The 13,091-nt window shown below is 41.0% G+C and overlaps 1 protein-coding gene across 1 annotated transcript in view; it reads left to right on the top strand.

Annotated features, from left to right (window-relative positions):
- Positions 1 to 12,379, top strand: part of GLIS3 (GLIS family zinc finger 3) — a 439,240-nt gene extending 426,861 nt beyond the window's left edge. The window contains exons 11-12 of the mRNA XM_006094116.3: positions 10,508 to 10,690; positions 11,822 to 12,379. Coding sequence (XP_006094178.1) covers positions 10,508 to 10,690; positions 11,822 to 11,958 — 320 coding nt within the window. The 3' untranslated portion in view covers positions 11,959 to 12,379. The remainder of the gene's footprint in view (positions 1 to 10,507; positions 10,691 to 11,821) is intronic.
- Positions 12,380 to 13,091: the final 712 nt, after the last annotated feature.

Here is a 13,091-nt window from a genome sequence, read left to right as displayed (position 1 = left end):
CCCCATAATTTCACCTTGACCTAGAACTTAACTTGTGAGAGAAAGGCACTGTGTTAGGAAGGGAAATCATCTTGATCCGTACCTGTTGAGAGAATAATTTATAATCACTTTATTAAAACTTTATCTCCAAGAGACCCAGAAAGGGCTGGGGTCCAGCCCATGGGGAAGAGATGCCCATCGGAAGAGCTCTTCTCCCCCATTTCAAATAAAATAAAAATTTTTCTGTTTTTTTTCTATCAGGATTTTATTTAGAAAACTTTTAGATGATTAAAAATCATCTGAAGGTGTCCTTAGAGCCTTTCAATCTTTCATATAAGGAATACCTTGTTAAACATGCATCTCTTGGTTTTGAGAATCTCTATTTTATGTAATCTCAAAATGTGCATTATCGCTGTCAGGATTCACTGAACCATTTTACTATAACTGTATATACCCACACATGACAATTACTGAGACACATTGCAATTAGTTTACTTTGGCAGCTTATCATTTTGAGAATTTGGAAGCCATAGGCCACCACGCATTAGAGTTTCTGTGGGTTGGAGATATTTAAATGAAAATCAATTACATCTCTTAACCAAGAGTATTTTACACATGCCTTTCTTCTCATGTGGCCTTTTCCCATTTCCTTATGCTCCATTTCTGCACACGCTCTGCCTATTCCCATCTCTTTACTCAAACCTGTACAGACATCCATAGCAGACCCTCTCCCCCTTGCAGTACCCCACATCCTGGAAATGAGTGTATAGCTCCCAGGGTGAGAATGTGGCTCACAGTGGTACATGTGGGGGCACAAGAGAAGGAGAGCACCCAGGGTATTCAGAATGCATCTCCGTGTGGCCTGTGGGCTGGCAGCAGAAGCTCTAGGTGAAAATGGCCTCGCTTCTTGGAAGCAAGTGGACTTTTCTAACTGGAAGTCCTCATGCTGCAGCCCATCTGAGGGCAAGGGGACCAGGATTTTGTTCCAGAGGTCAGCTTCTGAGCCACTATCATGAGGTGCCTTCAGTAGGAATGCGCCCAAGTGGAATTTTAAGGGTTATTATTTCCATTATTTTCCTCTTCCTCAGTACAGTAGCTGCTTAAATGTCAGTTGTAAATAGCTCTAGTGCTTTGCAAGCTGGTTCAGTTCTGAGCCCAAAGAAAAATCTGTCTTCTTTACACAGTCTGTGAGCTGTTCCTGCAGCTTCCCCATTTATAGACTCTGTATTAAAATGAGGAGACAGTTTCTCCACTACTAATAGGGAGGAAGCAGAGAGGAGTTCTAGCTAGATAAGACCTGGATGATGTTTATGGCCAAGACCAGGAACCAAGACAAATTGTGGCAATTTCACACATCATTTTATATTTAAGGGTGGTAGATTATGAGAGAGAAATTGCGTAAGAATGGCTTATGCCCTGGCCAGTGTGTCTCAGTTGGTTGGAGCATGGTCCTGTGCACTGAAGGGTTGTGGGTTTGATTCCTGGTCCAGGCACATACCTAGATTGTAGTTCGATCCTGGTCAGGAGCATACAAGAGGTAACAGATTGATTGATGTTTCTCTCTCACATCAATGTTTCTCTCTCCCTCTCTCACTAAAGTAAAATAAAAAAAAAAAAGAATGGCTTGTGCACTATACAGAATCTATAAATACTTCCAAGCTTTTCATGGTAATGATTGTTGCCATTTATCGATTACCTACTACATACCAGGGAATGCACTAGATGCTTTTATAAACACTCTCATGATGTTTTTCACACCCTATGAAATAGATATTTTAAAAGAAAATGAGGCTCAAGAAGGAAAATAATATGTTCAGTGACACACAGTTGGTCAGTGAATCACCCAGGATTCAAACTAGATTCAAGTTATCCATGCAATGGATAGAAATAAAATAGTAATGAAATCAGAAAATTGGCACACAAAAAAAATTCTGAAATGTCCCTGTTTCTATTCTTGAGGGTTTTTAGAATTTTTCAGTGATTAGGTGATTTCATCAGTTGTACTAATTAATTCAGTGCTTTCTTCCCTAAGGAAAATGTTTGTCCTTTATGAATCTGGCCTGTGATTTGGCAGTGAGGGACCTCAACAAAAATGGCAAGATTTTGTTTATGTTGATTTGGTCCATGAGCTTATTAAGCCCTAATCATCTATGTGAACTATGTCACTAAACAGACCAGGGTTTGGCTCCTAGTTCTGAAACTTGGTAGCTGTGAGGGTTTGGGGAAGTTATTTTAACTTTTTGTTTCTTTGTATATAAATTGGGGACAATACTACTTATCTCAAAAACTGGTGTAAGGATGATTTTCTATGTAAAATACAGTCCCTTCTCAGAGCAAATTAGTTTTAGTTTTTTTTCCTTCTGATAGAATTTTCTTTATGATTGGTATAATAACACTAATGAAAACATTCTTTGAAAATGCTAGAGCAAGGGGACTGCAACTGAGAAAGGTCTGAACTCAGTCGGATGTTATATGATGACTGTTCTAGTTCTGCCATTTGTTTTAAGATAAACACTAGATCCATGAGTCATTTCAAATTCCAGAAGTTTGTAAGTATTAAAATGGTTGTATGAATTTTCCACTTTTCTCTTATTTGCATGGTATTATATAAACAAAGTATTGGCTATAATGGCAAGGGATTCAAAAGTTCCCTCTGCTTCCATCTCTTTGTCTATAAAAAGAAAACATTTATGTTAGTCACCTACATAAACGACAGGAATGTCAGATGGCTACCTAAGAAGGAATCTTAAGTGTTTTCTAATACTAAGGTACCATGTGAGTAGGAAGTGTGTGATTCCAGGGACTTTCTCTGAGTATATTTGAATGCATTTAATCAGGCTAAAAAGATGTAACCCCAGAGACCCTATTCTTAGGGCCTTTAGGAGGTTTACCAACAAATTTACCTGTTTTGTTCTCTTTCATCTCATTGGTTTATGTCGTGGCTTACAGAAGGTATTCAGAGAGGCTGGCTCAAAGAGAGTAGGGGGAATCACAAAGAGCCAGAGGGTAGGAGGAGAAGAAATTTGTGAGTCAAGGGATGTAGGTTCACATGTCTTTTTCTATAAATCCCAATCCCCGGAGCTCTCTGATCTGAGTCCTTCTGTTCATCCCTTGGGCTTATCCATGCCCCTGCACATGCAGCCGTCGTATGGCTGAGGCCAAAAACTCTACACTTTCCAAAGTAACCGACAAAATTATAGTCTCTGCTGAAAAATAGTCATGAAGCTTGTAAATATACATTATTCCTTCCACTTGGCAAGCAAACAAGTGTACTACCAAGAAGCTTAGGCTCTGTCAGCTCTGCCTCTGCCACTGGTCTCTGCTACCCAGGCACAGACTAGGTGTGCACCCCTCAGCCAAGGCTGGTCCTCAGCAGAGCTGTGAGGTGGCCTCCTAATTATCCCTGCTATCATGAGGCAGGGCCAAACAAAAGGAGCCATGGCCAACACTTCTTAAAAAGTTTTCAGAACACCCAAACTTGTTTCTGTTTCATTGTTTTTTGTGTTTTTTTTTCTCTTCCTACCTTGAATATATTCTGGAAAGAAAAAAGTTGCACCTCTATAGATTCCTTAAAGAAAATTTCCTTTTTATTGTCATATACAGTATGAAATCATGTTATTTGGTTTCTCATTTATATGCTTATCTTCCTTTCTCACCTAAAACATACACTCCAAGAAGACATGTATCATGTTTTATTCATCATTGTGTCTCCAGCACTTGAGTAAATGCTTAGTAAACTGTTGTTGAGTGAATGAAAGCATAAACATTGGAATGCTTGTGTTATTAGAAGAATAGGGGAAAAGAAAAGTGAAGAGTATCATTTACAGAGTGCTAACTCTGTGCCAGGCTCATGCTGGGCATTTACATGCATCATCTCTACATATAAAAGGCTAATATGCAAAGTGTCCTCTCGGGAGTTCCACTGGGAGACTGGGAGTTCTATCACTTGCTATGATGTGCGCTGACCTCCAGGGGTAGTGCAGAATGAAGGGAGGCCCTGGCCAACAACCAGGGAAGGGAGGCCCTGGCCAGCAGCCGAAAGGCCCTGATTGGCCCTGATCGCTGGCCAGGCCTAGGGACCCTACTTGTGCATGAATTTCGTGTGTCAGGCCTCTAGTCTCTTATAATCCTCTTTAATCTTCGCAGTTACACCATGAAGTAGATACTGTGAATACCCCATGTTCTAAAAATACAACAGCAAAGTCAGGCACACACCTTAGTCAGTGTTTCTTCTGAAAGATCAAGGGAAAGGTGACTCCTGAGATTTGGGCTGAACATTACAGTGCTTGCCCGGAACCCAGAAACAATGCACTCTGATCCCACAGGGGTTGAGGGATTTTCCATCTGAAGATAGCAAGGCATCTTGGGAAGCAAGTGCTCTTAGCATTGTTTCTGAGAACCCTCACAAGGGATCTTGTCAGGCCTGATTGGGCTACGGTCTAGTTGGGGAAGTAGCTAGGGGCAACCTTCCTGATGTTCCACACTTTCTGCATCTATATGTGGTCATTACGGTCCAGGCAATGTCTACCTCAGGAATGGATCAGCCTCGATTCTGGATGTTGTCCATCCAGCACTGTTCTGGTACTCAGAATTTGGTGGTGTTTCCCAGCCTCGCCATAAAGAAAAAATTTTTTTGTTTTGCAAAGCCATCTGCTACATAAACAAACCCACTGAGAATACAGCTCCTGACATAGCACTTGACAAGGTCCAGGCTGACGGTATTTCTCTCCATCCATGTGAGTATGCAGTTGGGTAGAGCCTCTGTTTTGAACATCACAGCTCATCCACTCCTCATAGCAGTGGGTGTGGTGACCTAGCTCCCAATCTGCAGGGAAGTGGGTGACACGTTCCCTTTTGCTTCTCCTATTTCCAGAAGCAAAAGTGGTTTCTCCAGGAGAGCTGAAATGCCCTGGGAGTTTAGCTTAAACAATGTTCATCAGCCCTCTTGAGGGGTTGAGAGTTGGGTGACCATTTTTTACTTATTGATATATCTTTACTGTAGTACTTTCCAAAGATTGGAGTGCTGAACTTGTAAGGAAAAGACCAATATAATAAAGAGTCTAATATACTTCCTCTCTTGAAGGCCAGGAGTCTAAGAATCATTATATGGTTTTCATTTTAACCCTTGGTGGGTCATGCATTCTTCCTTCAGGAATTTAATCAGAAACATTCCTGAAACAAAGTCTGCTAACCCTGGGAATAAAGATTGCCCTAAATCTTTGCTGTGCTGTCCAGTACAGTAGCCAAGAACCACATGTGGCTATTTAAATTTGAATTAATTAAAATTAAATAAAATGTAAAAGTCAGTTCCTCAGTCCCGCTAGCCATGTCTCCAGTGCTGGGTAACCACATGCAGCTACTGTATTGGACAATGAGATAGATAGATCATTTTCATCATCACAGAAAGTTCTATTGGACAATGCAACCTGGAGAATTCCCTTCTGCTATCATAGCTAGTAACACATTCATTTCTCCTGTAAATTTTCCCACTCCCCTTCTACTTTGCAAAGGAAATCCACACCCAGATTCATGGGGCTGCTCTATCATCATTAGCAGAAGGAATGACCATGAACTCCTGATCTAATCTATCAGCATATAGACATCAATGACCAGTGACAAAGAGGAAGGGATTTTAAGAATGAAATTTAATAATATGTGAAGCTCATAGATAATGTTAGGGGACAAAACAGTATACAAAACAATATGTATAATATTCCAGTTTTGTGAGTATATATCTGGCTATATCTGAATTGTAAAAATAAAGATAATTTTTCCTATATTTGTTTATACTATTCTACATTTTCTAGTTGGTACAATTAATTCCAAATATTTTTATTGTTAGAGAAACAGGTTAGTTTTTAGAAGGAAAAACACACTTCCCAAAATTTACAAAAGGAGGAATGATTCCCCTTGACCCTTAGGAGCTGCAGCTTGGGTAAAATCAGTTTATCTGCACATTCCTCCTCACCCCCACGCCATCCCATCCCCTCCATTCTTGGAGGTAACATACCTTCTGAAATGGGGGAGGGGTGGTTTTTATAACTAAACAGGATACCTAACATTGATTACCAACATAGATACATGGGTGCATTCTTAATGCTATCATAAATGTGTGTGTTCTCACTCCAACTGCATTACCCATCCACAAAGACAAGGTATTATCTTAAGTTTCATTGGTCTGTCCAACAGTACCTTGACCAGCATTTGATAACTACAATTGACCTACTGACTGGCAGATTGGCTGACCTTGCCATTGCTCTTAGGTTTTATGCTCAGAGAATGTGTTAACATCTTTCCTCATTTTGCTTTGGGTCCGAGAGGTAGTGTTTCTTCCAAGTGTACTATGTGAAATCCAACAGCTGGAATACAGGAGCCATTCATAAAAAAAAAAAAAAAGAGTTAGGATTTTTCTCAGTTTGTGTGTGTGGCAAGACCCTAATAGAATTTTTTAAAATTTCATTAGTTGAATTTTTTAAAATTTCATTAGTTTTATGGAAATAGCACTGGGGAGAGGATATGTTAAAGCGCTTTGATTTGAGTGACCACAGTCATCCACACCAGTGTTTTTGGCATCTCTAGTAACTGGCTTCTTGGAGGGAGGGATTTAATAAAAGAGGATTTTCTTTCCCTGAGTTGGCTGTGAGAGTGATAAAACATGCTTGTGGGGCCATTCTGGTTTTGAATATTTCTCGTGTCAGCCAAGACACCCACATGCAGGAATTACAGTCCACTCTGCCCTCTCACTCAGGTCCAGATGGACAGGGAAACTAGGAAGCGGAGCCCAGAATTTTGGGCTTACTATTTAACTTTGTCGGGTATATTTCACTGTATCCCAAACCTTTTATACTCTTACACATCAGAACCCTCCAATTAGATTGAAGCCATATGCCATTTCTGCTGTTTCATAGAGGCATGAGAGAAGACTGGAAAGAGGATGAATTGGTTTTCACAAAAGACAGGTGAAAGTCTCTATCATGACCTGACACACCTGAATGAATTATTTCCCAATTTGGGGAAATGAGGGAGTTCAGTGAAAAAATGTCATCTCTTCTTGGAAGAATAATATTACACTAAGGAATGCTATCAGGGAATTTATGGGTGACGAATTTAAGCAGAGCAAGCATAGGGATAAATAGCAAATATTATCTATTTTGCTCATGAGGAGATATGACATTCTAAGAAACCAACCATGGTGGTTCCTGGTCATGTTTTCCTCCTTATGGGCATGCCATGATTGCATGTGCTTGGACACCAGGCACCCAAAGTCATGGTCAGTTTAAGGAACTCCCAGACCACAAAGCTGCACATCCCAGGTTTTTCAGACCATTCAGATTTGTTGCTGTTTTGAGCCCACACTTGGTGAGTGAAGAAATCAGGATGTGTGTCAATTAGTGCAGGATCTGGGAACCAACTTCAGCATGAGGTATATGGCTCAGGTCCTCAGAGGGCTAAGAATGGTCCAGAGAATTCTGCCTGGGAACTGTACATGAGCTGAATGCCCACTGCTGTGCTCATTCTTACATTTTGTTATTGCTGGAGGACTTATTGCCTTTTTAAAACTTTATTTCTCAACACTTTTTTTTATTTTTAAGAACTATATTATTGTGGAATAATTTTACATTTTTATTTTCCTTATTTAGTAAACGTACATTGTATAAATTGTGTTATTAAATATATATTATATAAATATCAATCATGTAATTAATTATAATTTAGGTTGTTATATAATATGCAAATATTCATTTAATCTTTATAATCATTCAATGAGGTGTAGATACTATGTTTATTTCCATTTTACAAATTGGAAAACTAAAACACTGACAGGCTACTTCACCAAGCCTACACAATTAGTAAGCAATTGAGCTAGGATTTGAACCCAGGAAATCTGGCTCCAGAGTACTTGCTTTTCATCACTATTAAAATTCAGAAAAATATAAAGAAAATAAAAGGACAACTATACATATGCTGCCTTGTAGTCTATCCTATACATAGACTTCCACATCATGGAACCTAGTCTCTCTAATCAACTTTGTATCTTGGCTTTTTTTCCAGCTGAACCTTATAATAGTCTTTTCACATTATTAAAATTTCCTTATAACTATTATTTTAATGGCTACTTAATATGCCCATCATGTAGATGTACCACTATTTGCTTAACCATTCTCTTATTTTCTATAATGACAACTAGCACTGTGATGACCATCTGTGCAGAATTTCTTTTCTCCTTTGGACTATACTTTTAGGATACATTCTCAGAAGTAAAATTGTCATATCCAAGAGTATGAACACTTTTCAGGTTCTAGATACAGGTTGTCAAATTGTTTTCCAAAAGGTTTATACTCTTTTGCCATGTCTGCAACACTATGCAGAAGTGATTTCTTCACCAGTCTCACTCTGGCACCGAGAATATTTAGGAATCTTTACTAATGTGATAGGTGGAATATAGTATTTTATCATTGCCTTGATTTTTATTTCTTTGATGGCTAGAGGACTGACAGTTTGTCCATGTTGGCTGATCCAATTATATGGGTATTGGAGAGGTCTGTTCAGGTGGTTTGCCTGTGTCTGTCTGTTGAAAGCAAAAGGAAACCTTTGAATATCAAAAAGAGAAGAGCCTCATGCCCTCACCCCACCCCTGTTGTTTGTGTCCATTGGTTAGGCTTATATGCATGCATACAAGTCCTTTGGTTGATCTCTCCCCCTTACACCTACCCTCCCCTACCTTCCCTCTGAGGTTTGACTATCTGATCATGGGAGTGGGGGGCGGGCAATGTGGGGATAAGAACATATATGTAATAACTTAATAAAGAAAAAAATAAATAAAAAAAGAGAAGAGCCAATAATTTTCCATTCTTCTCCTGTCCTGACATGGAATTTCTTTAGGTATTTTCCTAGTCTGTACTGCTAACATACATTTAATGTTACCCCAGACCTTATGTGGATTTTTTCTTGATTCTATATAGAGTATACAATTGTCTGCTTATAAAGGATATTATTACTAGTATTTTGTTTTCTTCTATGAGTGTACCTGTGCATAAAACTGCTCTATCCCTGTGTCTTGGATCATAAGCTCCTAGAGGGCCAGCCTATGTCTTACGAGCAGTTCAGCTCATATTCTTTGGTAATGCTCCTAGTAACCATAGAACAGGCCTCCCAGCCAAGGGTAGTATGAACAATCAGAAATGAGAAGAGTTGTGAGCATAATAGGCTGGATATGTGAGTGCGCCCTGGTTGTATTTAAAGAGAGCCAAAAAGAACCCAAATAGCACCTCCCCTACTTGATGATAGGAGCTCAGTTTTCTTTAACCAAACATAAAGTCTTTCCATCCTAAGAAGAGGCAGTTCTAATAAAGGAAGGCACACAGGGCTTGGGCCCAAAGTTCATGGGTTAGGGTTAGGGTTAAGGTTAGGGTTAGGGTTAGCTCTGTGTTCTCTATCATTTAATGTTTGTGGTAGGGACCCTGAGGCACTTCCTCTACTTTTCCCACCAAAAACAGAGTAATGATATTAATAATAACTGACATTTATAAAGCACTGTTAAATGTTATAGATGGGCTTCCTTATCTAATGACTTGCTTAATTTTCACAATAGCCCACTGACATAGACAGTGACATCCACATTTTACTTTTAAGGAGACAATGACATGGAGTTTATAACAGAACTGCAACTCTCCCTTCAGTAAAGTATCGAATGATGATTTCATTACTTATTTTTTAAAGCATACTGTAATCCAAGAAAGTAATCCATTAGCCTGAAAGGAGGCAAAAAGGAAAAAGGAAAAGGAAGGTGTGGAAGATTATAGAAAAGGACCACATAGGATCCCAAGGAAAACTCCATTAAGTGACCAAAAAAATTGAGAGAAGTGAAACATGATTAGCAAAATGTTGATGACTATTTTAAAATATTACAAAATATTTCCACACATTTCTTCATTATACTATTTGTTCAGTTTTCCCATTTGTTGCAAAGATCAACAACAGTAATAGCTGAGTAAATTGCAGTAATCTAACTGTGGAATGCCATGCACCTATTCAAAATAATGAGGAAGATATAAACATGTATGAATTTATCTGTTACAAGGACAAGTGAATGACTAGATCTCTGTTGCCTTAAAAAAAAAACATTCTTCAGATTTTTACTAAGTGTGAAAATCAGAGTATAGGATAAAGGAAGGTTAGGAAGATGCACTCAAACTCTAGCCTGGGAAGGAATGTCCTCTGAAGGTCAGGCCTTCAGGGTCCAGGACTCTTTGGATAGTCTCTAGAGAAAGTAAGATGCCTTCTAGTTTCAGGTACCAGAGCAGTAATAAAAAATTCATAAGCCAACAAACTTTGAAAGCCCCTGAAGGTGGAAGAGCTTCTGTCCAAATGGTACATTCCAGATGCTTACTTAGAAAGTTTTACAGGTGAGCTTAAAAGTTAAAAGCATTTTGTCATATGAATCTAGGCTGAGTGAGGGTCTAGCTGGGTTGGAGTGATCTTTGGAAGTTGTGCCTGACAGTAGCTTAATGCTGTGCTTGCATTTCAGGATTTTACGGGCAGCTGCAGACATTCTGCCCTCCACACTACCCTGACTCCCAGAGGACCATGCCACCCAGCAGCTCCTGCAGTGTGGTGCCTTCCTTCGAGGACTACTTGGTCCCCACGTCCATGGGCCAGGCTGGTTTTGATGTTTTCCACAGAGCCTTCTCAACTCACTCGGGCATTACAGGTGTGTTGGTGTCTGACTTCAGAACTTGGGCAGACTGGCAGGAGAGACCAGTTGGGTTTCCTGTGACTGGCTGGGCTAGACTTTACACTGCACATGGCTGCATCAAATCCTGTTGAATCCACCTCTGAAATGTCTCTCTGCTTCACCGTCCTCTCCGGCCCCACTTCCACTACCCTAGTCCAGGTACCATTGTGTCTCTCCAAGACAACGCAGACAGCCTTCCAATGAATCTCCTGCATCAACTCCTGTCTTTACCATTCTGCCTTCATGCTTCCATATACTTCCCAAAATGAAGGATAAAATATATAATTTTCTGCTCAAATACCTTCATTCCCAGTTGCCTAGAGAATAAAGTCCACTCTTTTTTTAAAAAAATTTATCTTTATTGTTGAAAGTATCACAGATGTCCCCCTTTTTCCCCCCCTTAATCTCCTCCAGCTAACCCCTGCCCCCTTCCCAGGCCTTCACCACACTATTGTATGTCCATAGGTTATGCATATATGCATACAAGTTCTTTGGTTAATTTTACTCTACCCCCACCTCCCCACTTCCTGCCTTCCCTCTGAGATTTATCAGTCTGTTCCATGTTTCTATGTCTCTGGGTCTATTTTGTTCATCAGTTTATTTTGTTCATTAGATTCCTCATATGAGTGAGATCTCTCAGCATGCCATTCAAAGTGCCCATGAGTTAGGCCTGATTAGACTTTCCAGAACTCCCTCACATATGTCTCCCGACATGTTCTGCACCTCAGCTTTGCCACCACACTTGGCCCCACATTTCCCTTCCTCTCTCTCTTTGCTTCCTGTTTCCTCCTTCTGGAATGTTATTTTTTTAAAACCTTCCCTCCTAGCCAGATCCCAAGAATCCCATCCTTGACTCAACTTTAAGATTACCATTTTTTGAGACCACCCTCACCCTTCCCCAGAACACTTCACTTTTACTAATACTCAGCTCATACTTTGTGCCAAGACTTATATTGGCCATCTGTCTGCACCCCAGACTTCTCTTCCACCTAGGTGCCTGAGGACAGAGACCTGCTAATGGGGCTAGGTCAGCACGGTCGCTCATTGGACCCCGGTGGGCGTGGCGAGGCGAGGCAGATGTTGACTCCTGTGTTTCTTCTCTTCCAGTGTACGATTTGCCTTCGGGTTCCTCAAGCCTCTTCGGAGAGTCTCTTCGCAGTGGGCCTGAAGACACCACGTTCTTGCAGATCAGTGCTGTGGACCGCTGTCCTAGCCAGCTCTCCTCTGTCTACACTGAAGGGTAACAGCTCCAGCTCCACTGGCCTCCACTACCACTGGCATCCAGAACCTTTTGTTGCTTGCCACCTATTGTGTTCATACCCTCAAAGACTGCATGGAAAGGGTGGCGACTGAGTCAGTGGTGTCTGTGAAGTCACAGATGTGTCTTGGAAGGCAGGGCTGATGGTCAGAGCTGGGCTTTATGGAAATGTTTTTATTTGCTCCTTGTTCTCTCTGGGTTTGCTAGTGACCAGCAGGATTGTCTTTTCAAAGGGAATTTAGACTCTCTCTCCCCCAGATATTTCCTCCTGGCTGTCAACCCTCAGAGGACACAGATGAAGTGATGTGCATGTGAAAATGTAGTTTGGGGACTGCCCTCTCTGAAAACCCTAAATAGAGAAGGACAATGCAAATTGCCAGAAGCACAGAGAACTGCCCGCCCCCCTCCCCCCCCCGCCCCCGTGCTCCTCCTCACTGCTGGCCAATGCTTAGCCAGGCACACAGGAACCCCAGACTTGCAGCACAGGGGGCTCCCCAGGGTTCAGCATCAGCCAGCCTTCCAGTGAGCTGGCTGCCTCTCTTCCTCTCCTCTTCGATATCCCCATGCTAACCAATTGCTTTTCAGTGTTTCTTCAAAAGCAAAGTGAGGAGGTTCTGTTAAGTACAGGCCCTTGAAAGGCACTACAACTTGTTTTATATTCCAAAAACCTTAGTTCCTTCATTTTAAAGACTTGTAATTTACATCTACTTTAAAAGGAAAAAAAATATTTAGAAGTCTGTTCTTTGGATGCCAACTATTTTAATCACCCCAACTACATACATTTTGCCACAGCTATGTGGCTCTGCCTGGCCACACCTCACAGCACCTGTGAGCACTCCTGGAATGTTAGTTTTGTATTTAGCAAAGGCTACCTGAGGGAAACAGGGTGAGCACACCCTCTTCCCAGTGCTGTAGCAGGAACCCTAGCGGGTTAGCTGTTCGGCAACCCAACTCCACCTCAGAGACCTTGTTCAAAGTAAAAGGTCACACGACTGGTTCACCCATTGCTTCTGCTCTGGTGCTCTGCCCAGAGACATGCTAGAAGATGTGAGCACAGGGACTCACTGAGTTATGTTCCTAGGTTTTCTCAGAAAACCAAACTAGAGATGCCCTATGTCG

Source organism: Myotis lucifugus, unplaced genomic scaffold (assembly GCF_000147115.1).
Source record: "Myotis lucifugus unplaced genomic scaffold, Myoluc2.0 scaffold_130, whole genome shotgun sequence".
NCBI lineage: Eukaryota > Metazoa > Chordata > Mammalia > Chiroptera > Vespertilionidae > Myotis > Myotis lucifugus.
This window is presented reverse-complemented; position numbering and strand designations above follow the sequence as displayed.